General features: G+C 42.4%; 1 protein-coding gene across 3 annotated transcripts in view; it reads left to right on the top strand.

The window, feature by feature from the left end:
- The window catches only part of drp2 (dystrophin related protein 2), a 156,951-nt gene that overhangs the window by 126,107 nt on the left and 3,844 nt on the right, over positions 1–27,000 (top strand). Inside the window, exons 14-24 of one of the 3 annotated variants that reach the window (XM_070961965.1) lie at positions 2,873–2,958; positions 5,789–5,946; positions 8,313–8,479; positions 9,372–9,483; positions 10,381–10,517; positions 12,464–12,529; positions 17,835–17,900; positions 20,038–20,184; positions 22,974–23,226; positions 26,235–26,352; positions 26,494–26,580. In XM_070961965.1, coding sequence (XP_070818066.1) covers positions 2,873–2,958; positions 5,789–5,946; positions 8,313–8,479; positions 9,372–9,483; positions 10,381–10,517; positions 12,464–12,529; positions 17,835–17,900; positions 20,038–20,184; positions 22,974–23,226; positions 26,235–26,352; positions 26,494–26,580 — 1,397 coding nt within the window. Of the gene's footprint in view, positions 1–2,872; positions 2,959–5,788; positions 5,947–8,312; positions 8,480–9,371; positions 9,484–10,380; positions 10,518–12,463; positions 12,530–17,834; positions 17,901–18,936; positions 19,344–20,037; positions 20,185–22,973; positions 23,227–26,234; positions 26,353–26,493; positions 26,581–27,000 lie in introns of those variants that run through there. The other 2 variants (XM_070961966.1, XM_070961967.1) reach the window with 2 other exon arrangements.

Below are 27,000 nucleotides of genomic sequence, written 5' to 3'. Positions count from 1 at the left end.
GCACTAAACCTCTGGATGTCCATAAGAAGAAACATTACTTTACCGGTCTCCTTGGGGTCAATTGAATTCAATTAACTCCACTGGTCAATGATATATGGGGAAGAAGGATAGCCTAGAGGTGGAGAGGCTGGCCAGTAAGCAAACAAAGGCAGGGACGGTGGATGGGAAACCAGTCACGCTTCCTGTTGGTGCCGGGAATCGAACCAGCGACCTCTCGGTCTCTGGCCAGCCTCTCTATGTTTACCCCCAAGGGGATTAATTAAGTAGAGCAACATGAGTGACCCTTTGGAGTTCCCTTTTAGCTCTTATTCAGTCTGAGTGTCTTTGAGATGATTGACTCTCTGTTCGAGTGTTTCACATATTTTGACTCAGTGCTGATTTGTACTACCCAGATGTTTTAAAAAAGCATTTAAAAAAATCCAAAATGGTGAGATAAAAGCTCTTTGTTAGTATTTGTCACTGACCTGTACGGCTACTTAAAAGGGAACTATGGCAATTTACACATCAAAGTCTGTTTATAGGTCTGTGAAATAAAGTTGCATGAAACCTTTTGCAGCTCTGGGGGGATAAATTGTCTACAAGTTTGAAAATGAAAAAATCTGGGGGTGTGGGGTTCGAAAGAGGTGATCCCACCCGACCTCTGTAGTCCGCTCCTCATCTCTGCTTGAGGCTAAATTACAACACACCCAGTATCTCCAACCTAACTGTGGGCAGTGGGTGATGTACACGAGGCTCTGACGAGGCAGAAGAATGCATGGAATGAAAGATTGCTGAATTGATTTTGATTATTATTATTATTATTATTGCAATAATAAATCTTTTAAATGACATACTCATCCCTGTCATGAAATTCTCATAAAGTTTTGCATTATAACGACAGTTTAGAGGGTTTTGTGTCAGTGCCTGTTTATACAAAGTTCCAACAAGTACAGTATTTACTAATATACCAGCATCTTTTTTCAGTGTCTTGCTTTTGTTACATATGATCCCTATTTCTGTCTATTTTCATACTGTCTCATTTGATACTTAACGGGCGTACAACTCTTTCCTTACTCTTTAAATGCTAGAAATAGGTTTGTCACTTGAGTTGCCGTCCATGATCGTGATACTACTGCATGATGGTCATGTATCAGGTCTGGAACTAATGCAGAGCCGGGGGTGATTCTCGGTGGGTTTAGACCCATTACACCAGGTCGTGTGAGTCAATGGTAGCATCAAAAATAATGGAGCTGTAGGTACAATAAACACACATCACATACACAGGCTCACTGTGTGCAATATAAAAAGTATTCTTTACTCTTCCTCACAGTCCGAGGCCTGTCTGTCTGCAGATTGATGTAGCTACTTGTACAGACATCTATAAAGAGGCTAAAACTTCAACAGAAGTGTCCAGGCAGAGGGCCAATCATCCCTTCTGAGACACAGCAGAAACAAATCCTCTCTCACCAGCATTCACCCCATCTTTGCTCCTGTTTGACTGCTTTGCCTCCAAAGAGAAAACACAGAGCACAGACACAGAAACACAGGAATAACCCCATGAGTGCTGTAAAGCCAGGCAGTAGCTCTTAACTACTTGCTGCTAATGAGAGACAATCAGAGACTTTACCCTCTGCATAAATTTCAGTAATTGCTTTTTTGTTTTCCAATAAATAGCAGCAGTGAATCTGAATGAAGTGCGTGTATGTTTGTGTGTCTCTTTTTATGTTTGTGCCAGTGAAAGTGCTTTGCAGTAGCGTACAGCATGCGTGTGCGTGTATATGTTTTTGTGTCTTCCAGAAGTGTGTCACACCAGCAGGGTGTGCAGGAGCGACATGTCCCCCGAGGAGCATCACTAGGGTGCATATTGAAGATGGCATGCAAGTGTGCATTAAAAGGTGCTGACAGCCAGTCGTCCCCATGTGCTCTCAAGCTCCTCTGGACCAAATCCAGCTCTGAGTCTAATTGGGGCGAAGACAGTAATGCTCCCCTTATCGCTTCACGTGTTTCCCCATGTGACTCAAATTTTCCTCGACCTGGCTCTAATGTTCTGGCCTGAGCTGGTGTGACCTATGAGCGAATTAAAAAGCAGTGCTTCCAACACACTGAGGGCAAAATCCAGCTCTGGAAATTTAACTCACTCTTTGGTTCAATTTTACACTTCATTGATCTGACGTTCTCAGATGAATGTGATGTTCTTGATTCCTCAATTAACGATTCAAATGTTAATTCGATAAGCCTGAAGTTTCTGCCAATGCCGCTCAGCTTGGCACTAAAGTCTTCCCGGGCCGGCTGTGTTTTGGCGCCGGAGCTGTGAAATCTTGAACGGTGACGGCGCGGTTGCCTCTCAATTCTGGTCTTCCAGCAGTAGCTTCCCCTTTTTATTTCACACAGAAAAAAGAGCTAATCCGACCCTTTTAGGCTCAGGTCAAGGCACAACACATCCATCGCATTGGCCTTGCCACTGGCCAGTGATCAGACTATATATTCAGCTGGGGACTCCGCTGCTGATCCTCACAACTGCCGGATATGTGTGTATAATTCATGCGTGTGTTTATGCAGTATGCATGCATGTGTTTGCCTGTAACTGACATTGTGGTGTATGTGAGCTTATTATTGCTCTTCTGGGCATAAACTCATGGACACAACACTTCATCAAGTCCCTGTAGTGCCTTTAGTTACTCTGGATGTGCTCTAATCCAATTTCACACTGTTGCACTGACCTGCACTGTACTGCTTTGACCCACGTAATTCCTCCACACTTTGTCCCTCCCAGCAGGGCGCAGCCAATGCGTGACTGTATTACCACGACACAATACACCGTGATTTGAGGTAATTTACCGTTGAAAAATTCTAACCTCGCACATTCTTTTTTCCCCTTCTTTCTTCCCACCAGTGCTCGAAACGGCAAAATGCGAGTTCTCAGCTTCAAGATGGGCTTGGTGAGCTTGTGCAATGCAGACGTCCAAGAGAAATACAAATGTGAGTGTGATGCTCGCTCATGTGCCTAATGCATCAACTGCAAACAATGAGCCAAAACAAAACGGCTCTGATTGCCAGTATTACATAAAGACATCCACTTAGTCTAATGGAGGAAATGACTCTGCTTCCATAATGGAAAAAGCTTTCTTTACTTCTCCAAAGTACACCGGGGGCCTTTAAAAGGATTGCTTGCCAAAGACACCATTCATGCACACAGTCTTTCTATGGCTCTCACTCTCATTTTTCTTCTCAAGTCAAGTAGCAAAGAGCTAAGTCGCTCCCTTCCCCCTTTTTCGATTATAAATTATGCTGTAATATTTTATTAGTGTGCTGCTCCAGTCAGAGATATGTTTTTACTGTTCTATTGTAACCACAGTTTACGAGTCATCCTGTAAATGTAGGTAAAATGGAGAGTGAGCATTTGAACTGGCGATATTTGGACCTGAAACAGCTTGTTGATACAGGATCTGAGACAACATGGCCAAACCCATGCCAGGATTATTCATCCTTGGCACACCATCTGTGTCAGCTCTTAAAAAGTGAGAGTTAACAGATTTGCCTTCAATTGAGCGGTCCCTGAGGAGTCAGCCCTCTTTTTCGGGGTTCAGGTAGACATGTGGTGGCCTGAACAGTTTGTCATTTCTCTGACTGAGCCCGTTTTTGCCAGCTCCAGACATCACTGGAATAATATTTGCAAATAAATCTGAAGCATTTGCATTAACCCGCTTTGAGATGCAGATGGTGTGTGTTTATTCCGTCATCACCCAGTTTTTTGCTTGTGATTCAAACAGAAATATGCTTGTCAGTACCTGTCATTAATAGTTCAAAACTCATTCCATTTCTTGACTTTCCACTACCATGAATTTTTTGATACTTTATCTTAAGTGGTGCTTTTATTTAACACTTTACACAAGCACATTTTTGCAGACATGAACATGGACTGCTTTCGCATCTAATTTGACAAATGCACCATTTGCTGTTCTGTCACTGGCTTCTGCATCTAATTTTCATTTCGGCAAAACATGGCAGCTATTTGAAAATCAGTTTCTGAATACATTTGAGGAATAAATGGTGCATATAGTTGCAGAGTATGGCTTGATTTTATATTTACAGCACTTAGTTGTGCATGAAGTTTTGATAGTTCTACGAGGTGGTGAATTATCAAGGAAACTCAACTCCAGGCTGAAGTCATCAAATGAAAACTGAGTTTACAAGTGTATGCTGGACTTGTGCAGTCTGTTTCCTCTTTCGTACTCTTAAAAACTGGACAAACTCCATTACTCCGTGGTATTTTCTTAGCTACACAACTCGGGATGGAAATGTTTGTCTGTCGGCCCACCGCTTTGGTACTGGATCGTTTCTCATGATTTCATTTGTCCACGGTTTTGGCTTTTAACCAAATGCCTGCAAAACTAATAACTTTCCCATCCAGCTCACCTGTAAGCCTGCTTCTGTTTAGTGCTAATTAGCAAATGTTAGCATGCTAAAGCGTTAAACTACGATGGTGACCATGGTAAAGTTACACCTGGGAAACAACAGTATGTTAGCATTGTGAGCATGAGCATGTTAGCATGCTGATGTTAGCATTTAGTTAGCAGTAGCTAGATAAAAGAGCCTCAAAGAGCTGCTGGTGTGGCTGTAGACACTTGGCTGATGATTTAAAATTTAAACTTTTAATATTTAAAAGGTGGCCATTTCTGTAGGAGATCAGATGACTGATCAGTGAAGCCATGCCTCTTAGTAACTACATATGAACTTCACCGAGGCCTTTATAGCTAAAACTGCACCCCTTTTTAGTAAAGAGGTAGTGTCATGCTAACTACTGATTAATGAAACCTCATTTGATAATTCACAAACAAACCTGGGTGTTCGGTTGTTTGTGGCTTGTGCAGCCAGCTCTAGGAATACCATTAGCTCACTGCAGGAATTGTAGCATTGCAGTCTGCATGTTTCAGATGTAATAGGCCTATATACTGTGGTGGTGTCTCCATAAAACATGTCCAAAACTCATCTCTATCAAACAGTTCAATGGGAACATTTAAAATGTCAGACACACCTCAGCTCTGGTTATGAGAACTATATAGAGGAGGCTGTTTAACATGCAGGTGTTAGACCCAAGTGTTGTCCCAGTAGGGTTGAATAAGTACACAGAGAGGGGGCTACGTGGGATAATTATACTGGCATTGTGCAGCACCCTCACACGCCTGTCAGCATTCATCTCCTCAGTGACAGCCAGGGTCCCAGCTAGCTTGGTAAAGGCCTCATTCAAAACCTGACAAGACTCCACTTTTGCAGCTCTTTCATCTCCAAGCAGACCAGCCAGACCACTAATGACTGATTTGGCCTCTGTCTATATGTCACTGAAGTTAGTTTTATTCCTTAAAACTAGGTTTGGTAAACCTGTTGCCTGGGATTGGAGGCTCATTGTTGAAAAAGATGTGAAAAACAGATGTGTGACTGTTTTATTGATGAGCACACACTTTTTATGATCACACTGAAGTTACTGTTTGCTATTATTTTGCAGACAAAGTACAACACTGTATAAACTGTGAATGCTTGCCTTTGAAATTTACATTTTAATGGCATTCATTTTAATTTATATGCTCTTTGTCTAACTTGAATTTACATTTTGAAATGCTGAGAACATGAACATAAATACAAATGCTTAAATCAGCAGATGTAGCTGCATAAGAAAAATCCACATGATGATTACACCTATGCAAGGATCTGTTTCTCATGCATACAAATGCTGTGTACAGTTAATGCTGGTACACACAATCAGATCAGATACTGCATAACTGATACATTATGTGTTTTCTGGTGGTTGCAGACTTATTTCGTCAGGTGTCTGGTCCTGGAGGTCTGACGGACCAGCGTCACCTCAGCCTGCTGCTCCATGAAGCCATCCAGATCCCACGCCAGTTGGGTGAAGTCGCTGCTTTTGGGGGCAGCAATGTGGAGCCCAGCGTCCGCAGCTGCTTCCGTGTGGTGAGGACAGAGGCACCGCCATGCATGTCACGCCTAAACACATTCACAGATAGGCAACGGTGCATGCACAGTTTGCTATGCACATGCACACACATGCTGTGGACAATAAGACCAGATGAATTCATCTGTTTTAGTATTTAGTGAATTCACTTTATACCCTGCTTGTGCATATAAACCCTGTTTTAACATTGTTCTGTTACGCTCACTACTACTACCGCTGCAAAATTCTTATGAATTTTAGTGCGAAACCATCAAATTTCTGTAAGACTGGATAGTTCTAGTTCCAGTGCTTGAATCAATGACACCATTTGCTGGACAAGAAATTTGAAGTCGACCTTGAAACCCCACTTATTGATGTTGTTACAGAACATTGAAGTATCTCGAACCCACTAATCTATTAATTACTGGAAATAATTACTGGAAAATAATAAGTGACCTCCACATAATCTGAATAGTCCATGCTCATTATTGCAAATACTGAAACAGAATTTTAAAGGCAGACATATTAAACAGTTGCCTTTGGAAGTTTCCATCAAAAACTTAGCATGAAAAAATGATGATGTCACACCAGGAAGCTGCCAGCTATGTGAAGCCCTTTGTGTTTTACTAACATCAGCACAGTCGGACCTTCCTTCAGAGGAAGAAGAAGTGAAATGCATCGTCTCAGGAAATGAAGAAGTTATAATTATTCAACCTAAAGAAGCCCCTGCTGCACCACACACACTGTTGACTTACAAACATTACATCACATTAATATTGCATTGCGTTCCTTTCAGTGCTCATAAAATGGAGTCAGTGGGAGATAATGCATGATGTTACTAACCAAACATAGACGGTGAAATCCAGGAAGTTTAGCTGGCAAAGCTGCTTACACAATATGTTCTATATGGACTATTGATATGACGAAGCGAGCTCCAGTAGTGCACAGAGCAACAGAAAATGAAGACGTGTTCAAAGCATGAATTTCCCCTCCTTCACTTGTTCTGTATGTGCCTGAAATTTCGGCACAGGTTGTAGAAGCTTCACCTTGTGACATTCAGGTCGGGACACCAGATAATTAAGGAGTTGTCAGACGCAGGCTGCACTTTTTTTTGGAAGGTGGGCCAAAGAAAGCCATTTAATTCCCTCATTTTCAAGGCAGATCCTAATTGTACACACTCTATTCTGATCCCTACTTGCTGTATCAGCTACAGCTACTTAAAATCAATTCCTCTCTCCATTTGCTCCATGTCAGGGCATTTAGTTGTAGATGAAATATCCATGTAATGTGAATGGGTGGGGGTGGGTGTGTGACCCATTTGGCTGTTTATCACTTGGCATGGAAATGAGTGACATCATTAAGTGGAGATGTGGGTAGAGCATTTGCTGCCACCTCACAAAGACATTGATTTTTAGTGTGCTGGCAGAGGAGCAGATGCTTTGACTCGGGGCAGAGAACATGCAGAGTGAGGCGCTTACACAGAACAGTATGATTTTGTTGAAGGTGTTGCAGAGGTTACTAGGTCAAATTCTCCAGGGAGAATGATTCAACGGTAAATACTTTAAGAAGTGTTTTATGTTGATTTGTTTGATTCTCAGGCACATGCCACTCAGTGGATAGATGGTGCAGAGAGAGTTTTGATGGATGACTGAATGTTTATCACTCTGCTTGTTCAATGATGTCTAAAGCGTCCCATCTGCTCAGCGCGCTGCTTTGAGATGCGACAGTGTGCTCAGCATAGTCAGGGCCAGTTCCAGGTGTTTGGTATGCGAGAGGCTGCTGTTTGACCTCCCACATGGAGCAAAGCTGCCTGCTCTACTACCAGAGAGAAGCTCCTTTATCCCCGGGAGACTCTGTACCTCTGTACACCTCGCAGTCTGTGTGATCAGTGCGCATACACACACACACACACACACACACACACACACACACACACACACATTTATTATGCTACTTTGCTTGAGCGCTGGAGGAAGCCCCAGGGAAATCAACCTCTTAATGCATCTCTGATGCAGACTTAATGAGAATTTAGCACATCACGGATTTTCAGCGCTTGGTGAGTCATTCTTTTATTAGGTTGACTTCCTTTTTTATCCCACTTTCTGGATTTCTCAACAAGGTGAGTCTGCAAACACACAAATGCATGTACAGTATAGACACAGACACAGACTTTATGTCTGCTGTTTTAGCTTTATAATTGTTCAAATAGTTAGATAAAAGCAGAAGTCACAGTGAATTACATCTTCTTTCACCCTCCTCTTACAACAGCTCTCTGTGAGTACACTTTCTCCTCTCATTACTTCATGTACCTGCCCTGTTGTTGGTCTATATTTGGGTTGTTTACAGTCTCCTGCATTTATTCCTCCCTCCAACCTTCCTTTTCAAGGCTCCAGGGAAACCTGCCATTGAGGTGTCTCACTTCCTGGAGTGGATGAGCCTGGAGCCCCAGTCCATGGTTTGGCTGCCTGTCCTCCACCGTGTGACTGCTGCAGAGTCGACCAAGCACCAGGCCAAATGCTACGTCTGCAAACAGTGTCCCATCAAGGGCTTCAGGTAGGCGTGCCAGTGAAAGTAAACAGATGTGCAGATACATGCAGATACTAGAGTATGTCGTTCACATACGTGTATAAGAAACAGCATGACATAAAACGCCCCTTCAGTGATCACAGTGGCCACATACGAAGGAAGGAACAAATGATATAAATGAAAACGTTCATAAGGAAGAACACACACACACGCACAACCCAGATACGTGTGGAATAAAATTTGTATGGATGTACTTGTGGGAACTTTCTGAAAGTCAAAAGGAGAAACAAAGAAGTCTGTTTCAGTGGTGGCACCTGGTGTTTTCTGTTTTCATTATATATAAGAATGACTGCTCACTAGATAATGGCTATCTGGAGACACAGGAACTAAGATACGATAATATTCTTTTATTGAGGCAAGCTTTAAGCACCATGCTTGAAGGTCCATGAACAAAAGGGTGCCTCCAAAAAAAATGAATATCGCACAGACTGTAGTGTGCAGATGCTGCTTCTATTATTATGCAATATTCTTCATCCTCATAAGATCTGGTGAAGAAATTAATTTGTGGTGTGTGCAAGCCTCACTGTGTGTAATGAATATGATAATCAAATACTGATTTCACCTTCTTTTATCTCAGTTTCATACATTAATCACAAAGCACATAGCTGAAAGTAATCCCAATACATCATTTATTACTTAAGATACAATTAGTAATCACACTTTTGATGAACAGGTGGCTGTAATGGAGTACATCCACGTCTGGAGCAGAGGGATGTGCATGTAGACAAGGATATAAATTCGACACACAGACATGCATCAACCCTTTATTCAGCGCACACATGCTTGCACACACTCCTCTTGTCTGCCAAGTTCTCTTTCAAACATCAGTTCAGCCTCTGTGTTGTATTGATCTTGACAGGTATCGCAGTCTGAAGCAGTTCAATGTGGACATCTGCCAGACATGTTTTCTAACTGGCCGTACTACCAAGGGAAAGAAGCTGCACTACCCCATCATGGAGTACTACACCCCAGTAAGACAAACGTTGTCAAGTGCTTTAACTGCATGCAAAAATGTAAGGCTACAGGGACGATTAAAACTCAGCTGTACTGCAAAAAATACTACTATCTCCTTATTCCTGCTGTCAGACATAGATTAGCCTCCTCTCCGGTGTAAGATCTCTTTCATCTCTAAGTGCATACTGTTACGTATGCTCACACTGCCTCGTCCAGATCTATCGTATGCCGAGATTGAGTACCACTCAGCAGTAACATCCTCTCTGGCTCACATAGTGCACGCATAAAGTGCTACTTGGAGCACACATTGAGGACTAAGCCTCAATAAAACCAGAGTCTTTAGCGATTGCACGCACAGTTTTCGAAGTCAAGTTAATTCCAAAGGAGTAGCTGTAGCAGTGTAGCTGCAGTGTACGAAGATGGTGCCAGATTTAATCTCTAATCAATTCTGAGCTGTAAAATATGGCAAAAGGCCATCTGTAGGATGATTTTTTTTCCCACTGGACAGTATTTTATATTATCTAGTGACAGTTTTCCACAGCAGTGAGGTAGACAGGCGCCCATGGATTTCTGCTATGATAGAGAGAGCAGGAAATTGACAGAGAGGGAGAGAGAAAAGGGAGGATTTGAAACAGTGCAAAAGAGGAGGAGGCAGACAGAGCTGCAGAAACTGAATGAGAAAGCAGATGGATGAACGAGTTTGTCCTCTAAAGTCAAAACAAGACAAACCAACGAGACAGAGAGGGCAAATTTTAGATGAGGTCATTTTGGAGAAAGCAACATTTTCAAGAATTCTTAAGCGTTGTAATTTGTCTCCCACCCATTCACTCCCTGTGCCTCCACCGCCGTCACCTCCGCCACCTCTCACCCCTCCTCTAAACCCCCGACTGCTCTCCTCCTAAATCACACTCCAGACAACCTCGGGAGAGAAGATGAGGGACTTTGCCAAGACTCTGAAGAATAAGTTCAGGTCAAAGCAGTACTTCACCAAACACCCTCAGAGAGGTTACCTGCCGGTGCAATCTGTGCTGGAGGCTGAGAGCTCGGAGACGTGAGTCACACACGTAAACACTCGCAAACACTCACATCTCTCTGTCCCTGCTTTTCTGTCATCTATCTTTCACTTTGTCTCAATTCCACCCTTGCTGTTGAGAGCTAATTATCATGCTCCAACAATTTTTTGCCCTCTGACTCAATGGGATGGGTTAAAGGGACGGCTCTGTGTTCGGAATTAACATAATATTATTCCTGTGATCTCAGTCTGGATCAGATGCTCTGTTCACATGAGTGAGTCTCACCCGAAGGGAAAAACAAGGACGATGAGACTAAAATCCATGAGATCATCAAGAAGCGTAGCTTAGGGCTACTACAGTACCCAAGAAGATTTAGCATGATTGTGGGTCCATGTTTTGGCTGATTGTGTTCGCTGTCGGGGGTCACCTCTTATAACCTCACACATTACATGAGTTAACCCTACCGTCCACTGGCACACAGCAGAGATGAGAGAAAGCCAGACACAAATTTTATGCAGAATAATCACTCATATTATTATATTAATATTATTTTGTCATTATACTAACTGCTTATTATATTATTGTATTATTACCACTGGTGAATTAGTGTTTAATCAGCGTTTTAATGTCGCAGCTGGTTGAAATTGAGCTGATTTAGGCTTTTTTTATACACCTTATGTGGTAGTTTACTACAGGGGTTTGTAGCCTGGAGGTGGGGACCCCTTGAGGGAGTTTTAGCATGAATCTGAGAGGCTGCAAAGTTATTAACAAGATAGAGAAGAAGAAAAAAACATGTCTGCAACAGAAATAGTGTTTATTTTTTTCAAAGTGTTGTGAAAGCTTCGTTTTCTCTGTGTGAAATAGTCTTCAGTTGACCAGCTCATAGAATAAGGAATGAAAGTGCTAAAACTGGACGGGACGAGTGAGGCAGGATCTGCAATGAGGAGACCTGGAGCGCATTAATAATACTATAATAGGACCTTTTTAATAAGGCGCAGCACCTAAAACTGCAACATAAAACATGCCTTCATCAGAGTAAGAAGAGGCACTGTAGACACTGTACTCAGCTGATAGAGTTTAGTCTTTGCGTACAGTAGTTCTAGCCAAAGTCATATTGCAGCATATATAAATATACATTATAAAAACATAATAGAAACCATCAAAGTACTTTGGAAGTATCAAAGAAGAAGAATCATAGAAAACAAGATAGATTAGTGTCCTCATTATAGTACATGGTTCAGTTGTGTTTCATGTCTAAATCCAGTAGCATTCCCTGAGCATCAGTCTGTTTACAATGTCTTCTCCCAGAGGCGATGGGGAAATCCTTTCATTACTCCAGAATTTCACCGTGGATCCATGTTTGCATTAACATGATGACGTGCCACCGCTTTCTCAAGAATCTTGGTCTGGGGGCGTCACGGCTGCTAACCCGGTAGAGCGTGCACTGAGGCTGAATCCTCGGCAGGGCCATGGGCTCCACCCCCCCCCCACCCCCACCCCCACCCCCCACATGTCCTGCCTCCAAAGCTCTTACTGTAACTGCATGCTCCACTGCTCATCTACTCATAGCTCATAGACGTACGCAACCTGTGGTGAGGGGTCATGAGTAGTATAACCAAAAATGCTGTGAATCAATAGAAAGGCATCACATATTAAGACAAACATATGTTTTATGTGTAAAATCTTTATCTGCCAAGAAACTGGTAAGTAAAACTGTCAAATGAAGGTGGTGGAGTACAAGTATAAAGTATTATTAAATGAAAATACTTAAGTAAAGTTCCTCAAAATTGTGCTAAATTGCAGTTCTTGCCTAAATGTTCTTAGTTACATTTTCCATGTTCACAAATAAAACTCTCTTCTTTTAAATTCATGGCAAATACATGTGAGTTAAGTTTAGATTTGGCTCGTCTGTAGCCACACGGTGACACTCGCAGAGTGTTAAAAATGTCTGTGAGACGTTGACGTTGTCTTCTGTTGTTCTCAGGCCGTGCTCCTCGCCCAAGCTACCCCATGCAGACACTCACAGCCGGATTGAGCATTATGCCAGCAGGTACGTGGCTCTCTGTGCCGTGCTATACATCAAATCATTGCAACAAAGCCTGTCTCCCTTTAACTCCACCCCTGCCTCCACCTCTTCTCCTCCCCTGCCTCCTCTGCTCCCTCACCTTTCGGAGGTATCGATCTGGCTGCGTTGCTCACTGTACTCCAGCTGGGCTGGAGGCCGCACTGCCCAGCGGTTTCTTTCACGCTTTCTCCCCACATGAACACATGCTGGCGCACACAAGCAGAGCAGCTTGTGGTTGTTGTCGTGAGTGGAGGTCAGCGGGGTTCGGCGTGCCTAGCGGCTTGTCACTTGCTAGGGCAGTGAGCCCATTGGTCACCTGGGAGCTGCTGGTGTGGATTAGTGTCTGTCTGACAGGTTATAAACAGGCCACAGCACTGGACTCACACACTCCTGGCAGCTCTGCCCACAGTGCTGCAGAGCTGGACACACACACACACATTACCCCTGAGCCTGCAGTGTTGGTGTATGTGCTTGTAAGTGTGCCATTGTGTATTACCTCCCTGAGGCTTTTACACAAAACTGCCTTACATCCTGCCAAAACAGAGGGAACACACACCAACAAGAGAGCAGGCACAATTGTCCTCTTTACTCCTCTTATCTCTCCCTTTTTTCCCTTTCTCCTGTTTTTTTCTTGCCTTTTTTTCTTATCTTTGATCCTTCTGTTCTATTGTCTCCCACCCACGCATTTATCCCCCCCTCCCATCTCTTTCTTCTAGTCCTTTCTTCTTCTCCATTCTTTAATATCTTCTCCGTTACGTCCTCCTATGTTAACTCATTTGTGCCTAATTAAAATACAGTTTTTCTTCCAACAGCTCATGTTGGTCACTCAGAAAAATCTTTTAGCAGCATAGATATCGTAGCTGCCAACAAAGAGCCGAAATGCAAACATGATCACTTTGAGACTGTCTAAGTCAGTTTAAATGAGACACTTTTATGGAGAAAGTTTGTCTTTGCCTTCCTCGACCCGCTGAGAAAACGTCTGAACTCCTATAGATGAATATAGTTTTAGACGTGTTCAAGCAACTTAACTCGTCTCTCAAACATTTTTTCTACTTAGCAGTGAAACAGTAAGAGTCTGTATTTGAGACCTGCCATGATCATTGAGCTATGTAACACATTATAACACACTATAATGTAGTGGTAAGCAGTTATAAGTACAGTTAAAGCTCATGTGAGGCGTCTGTTGTAGACTGGTGTAGAAACAGGTAATGAATGCTAACAGTGCAGTTGTATTCTTATAATGATCAATTACAGTGATATTCTGTAATTTGTTATTACACTTTGTGACTCTCACACTCATTCTTTAATACCGAAGCTGTAAGTCTTTGAAAACAAGAATATATACTTTAGTTATTCCCAAAAACAGCTGAGCACTGTCTATTTTAGCAAATGTTACTCAAACAGAGCTAAACAGTGATGTTGTTGCGGACTATTTTCAGGCATGGATCTGGTGAGCTAGCTTCTATTTTTGACACCGGGATTTTATTTGATGGATTAACTCTAAATAAACTGCAGCGCCCATATTCATCATAATGGAACATGTCACCCGGTGGCACATTGATGTGTTTTTAATAGTTCTGGACAACAATGGAGCTCTGTGGCTCAGAGGCACGTATAAGCTGTGTCAGGCTTTGCAAGACAACACTTGTTATTAGCATCAGTTCAGTGTTGGTTCTGGTCTTGTGGACAGAAAAATAAAGAATATCATCAGACTTATGCTTTGAAACTGCCTGTATGTATTTGTAAAGACTTCACAAATGCTTTGAAACACACTGTTTATCTGTCTGGTTGTATATCTTCAAGCAGTCATATATACACCAGCTATAGATGTTTATAGGAGGAGGTACAGACAAATTAATACGACTTTGAAATGTCCTGATATTTGCGTACACCTACGCAATAAATACTCAATAAATGGGATCAAGTGTTACCGTTGTGCTGCATGGTACAAGAGCACAAGGACGTTGCACACAGAGGGACACCTGTGCAATTGGCTGCAACTGCCCTTCAATAAATGACTCTCCTTTGAAGCTTATTAACTTACATTTTTACCTAGGTATTGAATCAGAGGTATTTTAATTCAGGTCAATGGGAGATTCTAAAGCCTTTGTCAGCTGCGTTGATTTGGCCTGCACGCTGCTGGAGATGGCTGCTAATCACAGGGTTGGCGGTTCAGTCCCTGGTTCCTCGCGCCAACATGTCAGTACTGCTCTCCGATGGTTCGGCCAGTGCCTGGCGTGGTCGTCCAGCAAAGGAGAGGAAAAAAGATAAGAGGCTGAGGCAAAGATGAGAGGCGTTGTTTTTATTTTACAAGAACAGTATTTACTGTGTATGGTGCACTTTGTTTTCGTTATTTTGTTCCCTTTCCAAGTGTAGGTCATTTAGCCAAATTACTTTGGTCCAGCATGCCATAAACACAAAATAAATGAGTATCGGCAGTTTTAGACGCAATAAAAAAGAGAAGTGAGAGCACACACTAATGTGAGCGCCGTCGTAATAGGAGGAGACAGTCCTTATTATGGGAATCTTAAGTATTTTCTCTATACTCAGACAGCATGTAGAAATGACTTCAATCATCTTCTTTCTGTCCTTTCTTCCTCTTCTCTACCTGTCAGTTAATATAGGCGATAAATGGAGAAATCACGTTTCTTATTTGAATTCATTCCCCGCATTAATCATAACCCCGCTCACTTTGAACACTAATGGAAAGTCAAGCCGCTATCAAAATACTGGATGTCATCACTGACAGGTCAGTGTCTGAAATTCTCCCCCTCGGGATGACATATTAGACAGGTGTGTGTGTGTGTGTGTGTGCGTGTGTGTGTGTGTGTGTGTGTGTGTGTGTGTGTGTGTGTGTGTGTGTGTGTTGGTGTCAAAGTGCCCTTCAGCCAGTGAGGGGTATATGTGTTAATCCATGGCAATAAAGTAGTCTACAGTCATCTCGAGGGAGATAAAATATTTGATGTTTGAGGTTAGGAAAGCCAAATTCGTCCGCATGTCAAACACAGAGACATCTCCCACCCCTCCCCCGTATCGATGCAGGAGTTCGTTCCTTTCATCATCAGAGCTGCTTCGACATCTTACAGAGGATGGATGAGAAGAAGATAATAAAAAACCTCTTAGAACTCTGTTAGGATTTCTCCTCTCTCACCCTCGCGCTCTCCCATTTCTCATTTCCTCTCACATCTATTTACATTCATACAAGAAGCTTAACACACATGTATGCACAGGACGCCCACGCACACACAACCACGCGACTATTTCCTATTACTTCCTGCCCTTTCCTTTCTCATTTGCTGTTGTCCCTGACTGAGACTCGGCGTTTGTGGAGGAGTTCTGATGAATAGTGTCACAGGATGAATTACGAGCGGTCAGGTTCACAGGCTGAGCCTCCTGTAACGGGACATGGATAAATTCTAAATTTCTCTGTGTTATGGTCTCATTGGACACTGGAGAGAAATAGGATATAATGTGGATGTCCCTGACAGCCTCTACATCATTCACTCCTCCTTCCCACATCCCTCACTCCCTCAGCTGACGACATTCTGCAAAAGATGATGCAGCAGTGTGTGTTTGCTGCAGTGTCGATTGATCACTGGCTTTCATGTGGCTCGTGTGTGTGTGTATGGATGCATGTGGGCCGCCACAGGGCTCCTAGCACATTTGCATCAGTGGGCTGGTTCTCTGTGCTGGTTAATTACCTGAAGTGAAGGAGAAACCCTCCCTTTGATCATCAGACATTGTTATATATATTAATGTGTGATATCCAGTGGGCTGCACTGCCAATCTGCATCTACTTCAGATCATGTCTTCCATACATTTCGTTTTAGTGAGTGTCAGAGAGTGGGTGGCCTTGTGCATTCAGGTGTACTGTAAGCTATACCTGTGGGTGGAGGAAGCAAAGGTGTAATATGGAGAGTGAAGGTCAGTCAAGAAAAAATGAGGGTGGTTTTAAAACGTAATGCTCACAAACACACACACAAAGAGAACACTAGCAATAATTGTTGTAAGCAGTGTTTTGCTGGGTCCAAGTATATTAATGTTAGACATGAAACACCAAAAACTGCAGCTGCACACCCCAGTGAGCAAGCGGCAAACAACTGACTAAAATGCCAACTCTAATGAAGAAAAGTAGTTGCATACTGTGACACAGTATAAGAGGCTATGCTAAATAATTGAAACACATGGCAGTAGTGTATTTGAGCTAGTACATTAGCTATAGCATACACTTTAAGCCATATTAGCCAAAATATGCACTTTAATATGCAGGATAATATGCTACATTCTTGCCGTAGCCAGACTCAATGTCGTATCTATCCAATTTCTCTTGGTTTACATTATTTATTTATTCAGTAAATGGACTGAATTCATGCAAAGCACTTTATAATTTGCCTCCACTTCACACACACACACAAACACACACGCACGCACACTCACACACTGACGGCAGTGTGCTATCGTGCAGGACACTGGCCTAAATACTGGGAGCAACTGGGGTTCAGTGTCTTTGCTGAAGGACACTGAATCCATTTACCGTTTTTTATTTTAAACCCACACACAGTTATTTTTTATGCAGTGATGTGATTTCTCCTATTAAGGCCATCAAACCAAACCCAGTATAAGCACCATGTATTTTTTAACACACTTAAACTGTTTTTCCCTCCTGCAGAATTTTTATTTGCGATAGTAGTGAAACAGCTTACAGAGCAGCATGCACAGTGCTGCTGTCGGCTGACAGTCAGCAGGACAGACGGCAGAAGTAGAAGCGCTGTCCTTGGTCCTGAAAAGCCAGGCAGCCCCTCACTCGCTGCCTCCTTGCACTCACACACACACAGTCGCTGTCTGTGGTTCTGGACAGCAGCACATTTCTGAGAGGCTGTTTTATTGCCTGCATGCTGGTAGACAGTACACAGTGTTTCATCAGAATTTTATCCTCCCTCCTTGTGGACACGTTTATAGCGCGCATTCGGCGGCAAGAGGAATTTCTGCCACTCTGCCGTCTGCATGTTCAGTTTCAGTCCATAATACTAAAAGGCCACAGGTCTTATTCACACCACTTAAAAGCTAAACTGCACCGATTGTTTGCTTTATCTTGTGTTTGAGGAAGCATATTTCCCCAGTGTGTGATAATATCAACATGTTGCTTTTGCTTTTTCCAACATTTGCTCTGACTCATTCATTGTATCCTGTATTTCTCTTTTGTTTGTGTGTGTTTGTGTCACATGCTGTCCTTGGTGTCTCTATTTGTATATATATATAATATATATTTATATATTGTGTATGTGTCTAGATTGGCAGAAATGGAGAGCCAGAATTGTTCATTCTTCACGGATAGCCTGTCTCCTGATGAAAGTCTGTGAGTATGCTGCCACCCCCACACTAAGAACTCCCTCATTACAACCTCAGCCTTTCACTGGGATTATATGTGTGTTTTGTGTGCACACTCTCTCCTCTTAATACGTCAATTGTTTCTGTGTTCATGCGTGTGCTCGGGCTTGTGCATGTATGAGGGCCTGCTGGGGAGAAAGACTGGGTAATCGCTCACATAATCAGCCACATAATGAAAATGACCTACAGCAAACAATGTGCAAACAGGCCAACCGTGCCCGTTCATCATGCACGTGCCTGCTGTGATTGAAGTGCTGTTGGTAGATACACAAAGCCTCGCTGAGGAGAGCCGTGTGTGTGTGTGTGTGTGTGTGTATGTGCTTGTAGAAGCTGGCTGAGTGGCCAGGCAGTGATGAGGTTACAGCAGTGAGAGGAATGAGGGATATTGGATATGAATGAGGCAGCCACTAAGGTGAGTCCTCATCGTGGAAAGCTGAGGAAGTGCCAGGTGGACGGAGCGGTTAGGGTTGTTTGACATCATGCACTCGTGTGTGTCCACGTCTTACTTTGTTGATGTGGGCTGTCGACAGTTTCCTCCTTCTCTGAGATGGTTCTCCTGTTTCTTTATGGAGCCTTAAAATCAAAGTTGCATGCCCAGCAGCGCTGTGCAAAATTTAGGCCTTCAGGTGTGTGCCTGTGCGTATGCGTGTGTGTGTAATGTGACGTATGTTCATTATATCTTCTCAGATGGGTCTTATGTGTGTAGGGGATCTGAGATAAGGCTGTGATTGACACCACATTAAGAGCTAGTTTTTACTACTGACACCTGTGCTTCTCAAGCCTCCTCCCAGCGTCTTTTTGCCGTGGTGCATGTGTCTGTGTGTATATCAGTGCATGTACGTATAGTATTTGTGTCTGTGTCAGTCTCTAATTCTGCGCCTGAGAGTGTGTTTGGATGCATGACACTTCACTTCTACTCCTTATGTGTAGTGCTGCTGTTTTCTGCTCTTGTGCCCTCGTATACTGTTGCTCTTATTCTGCGAACCTGTCCCTCCGTCTGTCAGTGCCTCTCTGGTTTTCCTGCTGCATGGCTCTGTACATGCCGCTGAGCTATCTGTGCCTCCAGCTGGTGTTTGGCTGGCATCACGCTGCTTCCTGTCCTGAACCATGTTGCCTGTGTGTGCAGTTTTCACCCTGCAGCTGTATGCATTGTTCTGTTTTCACTGCTTATTGTCAGGTGATGGTCATAAAAAAATCATCGAACCCTTAGATGCAAAGTTAAATTGACACCAAAAATAATCTGTATCAGAATCAAAACTTTTTGTTAACATTTATGAGCATACTAACATTATTAAACCTGCAAATATTTGTCTATCTACCGTCTATTTATTATTGCATAAAATTGGGATAAAAACTTGATTTCTGTAATAAAGTAAAAGAGATTAATAAAAAAGTTGAATGGCATGAAATGAAAAAAAAAAAACATTTATAGGAGTATCTTTAATATAAAATGCTGAAATATTTTTCCGGCTCATTGCTGATCCACCAATCCATCTGAGGATTAAGTGGGACCTCCTAAATAATAGATCTGACTGTAGAAGAGGTGTGCTGCAACCAAAGTGGATCTGGCCATCTCTGCTTGAACTTGGCCTATAAATACCTCTGTGACGTATAATTTGGCATTACAATACAGAGCCTATAACACGCTTTTAACTTTAGCTCATTGAAGTAGTTTGCTTTGTAGCCTAAAGGGTTGTTGAACATATAAATCTAGACAAACATCTGTCTTTCCATTAAAATAATTGCCAAACATTCACAGATACATTTATTGTTTTTACAGCTGTAGGCCGACTATCACAGATCTGCACATTAAATTTCTGTTCCACTGCCAATAAAGCGTTTATTATTTGGGCAGAATGTGAAGATCTACCTTCCATTTGTAATAAATGTGAGTGTGTTTTTAAGGGCGTGTTAAGCCAAGTTTAATATAGAACATTTAATATTTGGGCATATTTTGCCATAGTGTCCCGTCCCATTCTGTCCCATCTTGTCCTGCTTGCCTTGCCTCGCTTTGGCTTGCCCCTTGCCGTCCTTGGCTCTGCTTTGTGCTGCTGGTGGCTGTGTGCTGGTGGCTCAGTGTGCTGTCTCCTGTGTGGGGGACTCAGGGATGAAGATCAGTACCTCCTGCGTCACTCCAGCCCAGCCCTGGACCATGATTCACCCTGCGGACAGCACATGCTGCTGGCCCACCTGGAGCACCAGGACAAGGAACAGCTGCAATGCACCCTGGCCCGCCTGGAGAATGAGAACAGGTCTGTATCCAGGAAGAACACACATGAATAAGCGAGGCTCCTTTCTTGATTTGTTCAGGTGGTGGAGTCATTACTGCATGTTTGTTTTCACATGCAATAAATCCTTCTGAACCCCATTGATTGCGCGCATCGTTGTAAATCAGCAGAGTACACCGACTCCCATCACATCCACAAAACTTGGTATTTATGTAAGCATTGCGAGCTGTGTTGAATTTGATTTGGTTGTAGACTTGAATAAGGTTTAGATTATAAGGCATGTAGCAGAGACATAAAAGTTTGGTTTAGGGAGTGATTTCCATCAGTAAAGCTCCCCAGAAGCATAATAACACAAATATGTGTGTGTTTATCTGGAGGCATTACAATCTTTTCGGTTTGTCTGCTGCCATTTGCAGATCTTCTGCAGGGAGTAAACACTTTCACACTCTAAAATCCTATTGAACAGCCTTAAGAAAACAAAAAATGTGTTCTGTATGCACATGTCACAGTGAAAGCCTGCAAGATAATGTGGCGATAACATGGAAACACTTGACAGTTTGTTGCTGTCTTGCAGGGGTGATAGGAAGAGTCCATTATGGTTTGGCTGGTGTGATACGAATGCCAAGCATCTCTGACATACATCAGTTGAGATGTTAATGTTGAATTTGAATGTATTTTGTCCTCGTAGCTAAGAGGGTCAGGCTTTTTACATAAATGAAGCAAATTCATTTCTCCTGTCCTCTTAATTGGTTACCAGAGGCAACCTTTATGCGAATGATTCCTATGAATAATTTCCTCTTGTCTTCAGTTTGGTAGTGACCTTTCCGCACACACAGCGACATACATCTATGCACATACACACACACACACACTTGTGCCCTTTGGGTGTCTGAAACCTTGACCCAGTTCAGTTTTTCTACAAAGCGCGCCTCCTGTTATGACACTGCAGTGAGCTCTGTTGTCCTTGTTTATGACTATAGTTGCTGCTGGTGCTTGCTTTATATCCTCTGCTGTGGCTCTCACAAGGCCTGTACCTGAGCGATAAATCAATACCAGAATCAAATAACTCTAACCCTAATCTTCTTTTTGGGGGTCTGGGTCCTCTTTAAAAGCTTAAAAAATATATATACTTAATGTTGTTTTATCAGCCTGATATTTCTCTCCTTCTCCTAATTTTATGTGAATTGTTTATAAACCTGATTTTGGACAGATGACTCATAAGATGCAGAAGTCTGCCACAGAAAATGATGCATTATGCTTCAGTTTGGTGTGTCAGACGCCCGAGCAGTAAAACATGGTTAAATACAATAGATATTCATCTGCTCTGTATCTGTGATTGATGTTGACAGCACATTTTATGCAGCTCTGCCCCTCCTTTGTTATTGCTTTGAGTTTGCTCTAACGGGGAGTTTGACTTCTCTGGGGTCTAATTGACTGAAACTGCTTCAGTAATGTCACTCTGTAGGATAGTCTGTCATACTCTTCTTTGTGACTTTCTAGCAAACAAAGGAATATACTTTTGCTCATGCATAGCCCAGATAACTTATTTTTTCCTTATTTATTGTGATAACAGAGCTTTATGGAAATTTCTGGATTTTGTCACCTTCATCAAAAGTCCAGTTCAGCACTTTTCCACATGTTGGTTTTTAACAACATCAACAATATTTAAGGGAGAAAAAACAGCTACTTTTGCAATTATTATTATCAATCCATGGGATGCCAAACAACGAGGAAGTAAAACCAAAATCAACAAAACGCAGATGTTTTTTTTTTTTTATCAATGTCTTTTTTTATTAATTTTTTATAATAGCAATAACACATGTATTTACACAAAAAAGACTTCAGAAAAGAAACAAACGAACAATAACAGCCAGAAGATTAGAAAATATATGTAAATATATTAATAACAGAAACACACACACACACACACACACACACACACACACACACACACACACACACACACACACACACACACACACACACACACACAGAAATCTATACATATACACTTACACAGCACCCTAGAATTTAATTTAATCCACATTAATAGTTTCAAAGTGAGCTAAAGGTTGCCAAGTGTCGAAGAATTTCTGAACTGAACTAACAGTATAACGAATCTTTTCCAGTTGGACATAGTACATGACCTCTCTCACCCAGCGTCCATACACAGGTGGCATTGGATCCTTCCACTTTAGTAATATCATCCTTCTGGCTATGAGAGTACAGAAGGCGATCATGTTGGCTTGTATTTTAGTCAGGCTGATGTCTCTTGAAGTCACCCTAAACAGGGCCGTGAGGGGACATGGCTTTAAAGAAATATTCACAAAACGCAGATGTTAATCCACTGGACTGCTTATCGGGCCGTGATGACACTGTGATACGTGCAGTTTTTGTTTGTCCCAAACAGAAGGTTATTACTAATTCAGCACTCAAGTAGACCAGCATGATGCTCAAGCACCCAAATAAATTAAAAGACCTTTAGTAATGCTTCACGGCACAGTTAGTGGCCTCGGTGTCAGACACGTAAGAGACAGACGACACTGATTTATTGCCGCTCACATTCACAGTGAAGATGATTGCGCTCCGCGTGGTAAGATATCAACAATACATTAGCCCCTTGCTGCACTGCTTTTATGCGTTACTATTTCACATGTGGTGAATTATTCTAATTATATAACTCACAAACATTTCACCAAGTGTAGGTACATTCCCGTGTGTGGAAGCTGGATAAATATGTTTGGACGTTTTGTTTGTTGCACCAACATTTGTGCCTGACTGTTTTCCCTCCATCTGCCACGGTGGGACCTCAGGGTGCTGCAGGGCGAGTACAGGAGGCTCAAGTGGAAGCACGAGGAGGCGGCATCAGTTCCCATGCTGACTGAGGCTGGAGAGGGCGGTCCGGGTTCACCCACGGCGGAAGGACAGCAGGACGAGGAGCTCCTGGCCGAGGCACGGGTCCTCCGGCAACACAAGACGCGCCTGGAGACCCGCATGCAGATCCTGGAGGACCACAACAAACAGCTGGAGTCCCAGCTGCGCAGGCTCAGGGAGCTACTGCTACAGGTACTCTGTGAGAGGCATGGTGCTGAGCAGTACTGCCAATACATTAATTAAGTACTCTTATTACATACAGTTTTGAGGCCTCGCAATCAAACTTCTAAACGTTTCAGTACTGTACTTTTTACTCCATTACTCCAAGTTTAAAATTCACTTTTACTTAATTAGTTCTTTGCTGTCTATGTCGAATAATCTATTGAAAGATGTTATACAAGTTAAATGTTATTATTATTAGACAGCTATTGTCACTAGTTTGTAGATTCACATTTTACTTACAGAACATGATCATTCCCTAAATTATGATAACTAGGTAGCACTTTATTATCATTGTCATCACCTTATCATTACCTAATTAAGTCCTTGAGAGTTTCCTAGAAAAAACTATGTAATTTGGTGCTAATTACAGTGAAAATAGAGACATTCTAAATGTGTTATTGGAAACTTTAGTCTTCATATGTCTTGAATTGTGAGTTTGTCTGTAGGTAGAGTTTCGATTATGTTCAGCTGACCTTCAGTACGGTGACCAACCATCAAGGTTACATTAACTTAGTCTTTGGAATATATTCAAACTGCTCCATCTGATCACTCTCTATTATCCCTGCAAGTCTTCGTTCTTTCGAAATGATTAATTTTTATAGATTGATAAACTTAGCATTACATAAAGCAGTTATGATTAACTCCAACTCAACAAGATAGAATATACAGTATATGCTGCTGCAACTTCCCATCCCTCATCCCCTACAGTGCATGGGACGTAGAAGAAGAAGAAGAAGAACAAATTTTAGAAAAATAAAAAAGGAGGATAATAACAGTAAAAGAAGCTTTTCACATTGTTCATTCACAATGATGGATCAAAAGAGTACTTAAAAAGCAATTTGGTTATTTTAAAGTGACTCTTTCACAGTGTTCCATCCTCCCCTGATTCAACAGTGGTAGAAGTGGCTGCTTCATCTGAGCAGCCGATAGTTCATGAAACACAGCGTCCAGAAGACACTGGAGCCGATACTTATACATCAAAGTTTGTGAAGATATCCGACACTGAGCGATGAGCTTCTTGGCTGCTCACTCACCACTCAGCCATCTCTTTTGTGGAAGTAGTAACTCTGAGAAGTTATTGAGGAGGTGAAGGACTGGCGCCGTTTGTCAAGGTGGAGATGTCCCAAGTGCACAGTAGTGAGGGTGGGAAGATGAAGCCCTGACATGTCTTCCCTGGGTCGTCCTGTGGTCCTGTGACAAAACCTAAAATTAATCTCATCTTTCTGTTCATTTGAAACATATTTTTTCATGGTCTTTCATTCCTGGAATTGAAACCATAGCGTCTGATGTAAGTTCACTGTACAAAAAAGATCTGAGTACTTCTGCCACAACTGGAGTATGTGCCCCCTTCCCTTGTGCTCCTCCTTTTGGTGGGATCCCTCAGGGGTCTAGTCTGAGCCCCCTTTTACTCATTATATGCACACTATTTTCCAACTGAGACATTTAACCAGCCTGATCCCTCCTACAGATCCTGCGGCACGGCTCTACTCATCACTCCAAAGTCTCAGCTTGTCAATAAAGCAGACTAATTTACTGTGTTAAGGGGCTCTGGATAACTGCATCATATGGTGGCTCTGAGAGCTTAATGCAATGCACTGCAGCTCAAGAAAACACAGACGAATCGATATAACACAGCAAATTAAGAAAATATCTCCATTAATTTGACAATATACATTCGTTGCAGTTTCCAGAAGACACCAAAAAGTGATCAACATGGCTTGTACACGTGTGACATTTTGTACCTCATGCAGTTATTGAAGTTGGATCTGTGTACCATTTATGGTTATGTTGTGGATTTCTGACTTTTCTTCACCATGTGCAGGAGCTGAAAGTGACCGGTGCAAAAAAGACACACAGCTGAACTGTAGTGTGTAGCTTGAATAAAGGGCACAGGCAGACATATTAAGTGGTTTTCAACATTTGTATGCATACCATACATCAGGTAGCGCAGTGCTTCACATACATTCATAAGTACAAAAGATATACTATATGTAAAAAATGCAAAATAACAACTGCTCTGAAAATGGAAATTTTGAACTTTGAAGATATGACATTGCAAGATGGAAATAGTAGTGAGAGTACATAAAAGTCAAGAAAAGAAAGAGTTAAGAAAGAGGATAAGCCTTAAGACACTCTGGAGTGTAATGTAAAAGGATTTGCTGCAGTCTAAAGGAAAGGTGTGAGGAAGAGATGGCTGGGAGAGCGGGAGCTGACGTATGCAGTTACTATATTAAGAAAGTGTAAATTGTTAGCAGTGGATGCAAATTACACATACAGGTCAGTGAACAAAGGGAGAATGACAAAGGGACTGAGTACAGGAGAAAGAGGGACAGGATCCTCCTCTTCAGGTTAAAATTCAGGAAATTGAGAGTGAAGAATAAAGAGAGTCTGGAAGAGAAAGTAGAGGAGGTAAACATTCCTGGGTTAAAAAAAAATCCTATTCAGTTTCATTTCCTCAAAAAATAAAATCAGCAAAATGGGCCTTTGTAGTGTGTGGAAGTGTGAATTCCTCCTAGTCTCTGCAGACACCCCAGTTTCTCTGCAGCGACTGAACTTGCTCACTTCTTGAGTATTCCTACAGTGTTGCTGAAAACAATCCAAAAGTTGTCGGGTTGTAAATATGAGGTATATGGAAATATCCTCCAGAGTTATTTTATGCATCTTTGATTGTGATTTGAGACCTTTCCTCCACCTCTGTTGCTGTGTTTTCTGCAGTGCAGCTGTGTGCAGTGCATTTCATCTTTTTATCTGTCTATCAAAGCACAAATCACAGTAACCTGATGGCTTTGTGTAACAGCTGTTGGGCAAAATTGGCTTTTTTTTTTTAAAAGGATTCTGCTCCGAGAGGACTCCTGGCCGAGAGCTGTTAGCTATCACATTCATTATTATGTGAAAGGCTAAATGACTCTTTAGCCTGAAACATGATGGATATGAGCTATTATTTTGTATGAATGACAATCAGTCTTTTCTAAAAACAGCCCAAAGATGACTCGGAGGCCAACGGATCAGAACCGTCAACCCTGTCTTCTCCTGTGTCTGGAGGGGGTCACCACGGGGAGCCGGCCAGCAGAGAGACCACTGACACTGAAGCAGCAGGTCAGCGATGTGCAGCCGTGCTCGAACGTGGGCTTGACACATGCGCGCACATTGAATGTGAAACAATGTACCCTCCCCCACCCGCCCCACCCTTAATTGCTCACAGAGGTGTAACGTTCTGTGTGTGTGTGTGTGTGACAGGAGATGATATGGAGCACGAACAGGATACAGTGCTGCAGCTCCAGGAGGTCATCGAGCAGCTGAGAAACGTCTTCCCCTCAGAACCGGGTGAGTTCGCCTTGGCTGCATGGATCATAGCAGCCGAAGCGCTGCATGCTTCGGAGCCAGAACCTTTGCTCCTCCATCACCCGCGAGAGATTGAGAGATGGAGAGAAGAGCAAATATGTACTGCTGTGGGTCGATAGGTGGGGGGGAGGGACGGGGAGATTAAATAGCAGGGAGGAGGAGAAAGATAAAGAGAGACAGTAGCACAGAGAGAGAAAGAGAGCGTCAGTGTCACACACTTTGCAAACTGTCCTGTCGCATTTAAAACGCAATTTGCTGGGCAGTCCAAAGCCTGTAACGTGAACAAAGAAAGGGATTATCATAATTATAGTCTTCATAGTTATAGCCAAGAACATTTTGTCTGTCTTCTGCATGTGGTCCTAAAATCGTAAAAGCTTTCCCTTTTTTTCCCCCCACTCTTTT

The sequence above is a fragment of the Chaetodon trifascialis genome, chromosome 5, assembly GCF_039877785.1.
Source record: "Chaetodon trifascialis isolate fChaTrf1 chromosome 5, fChaTrf1.hap1, whole genome shotgun sequence".
Classification (NCBI taxonomy): Eukaryota; Metazoa; Chordata; class Actinopteri; order Chaetodontiformes; family Chaetodontidae; genus Chaetodon; species Chaetodon trifascialis.
This window is presented reverse-complemented; position numbering and strand designations above follow the sequence as displayed.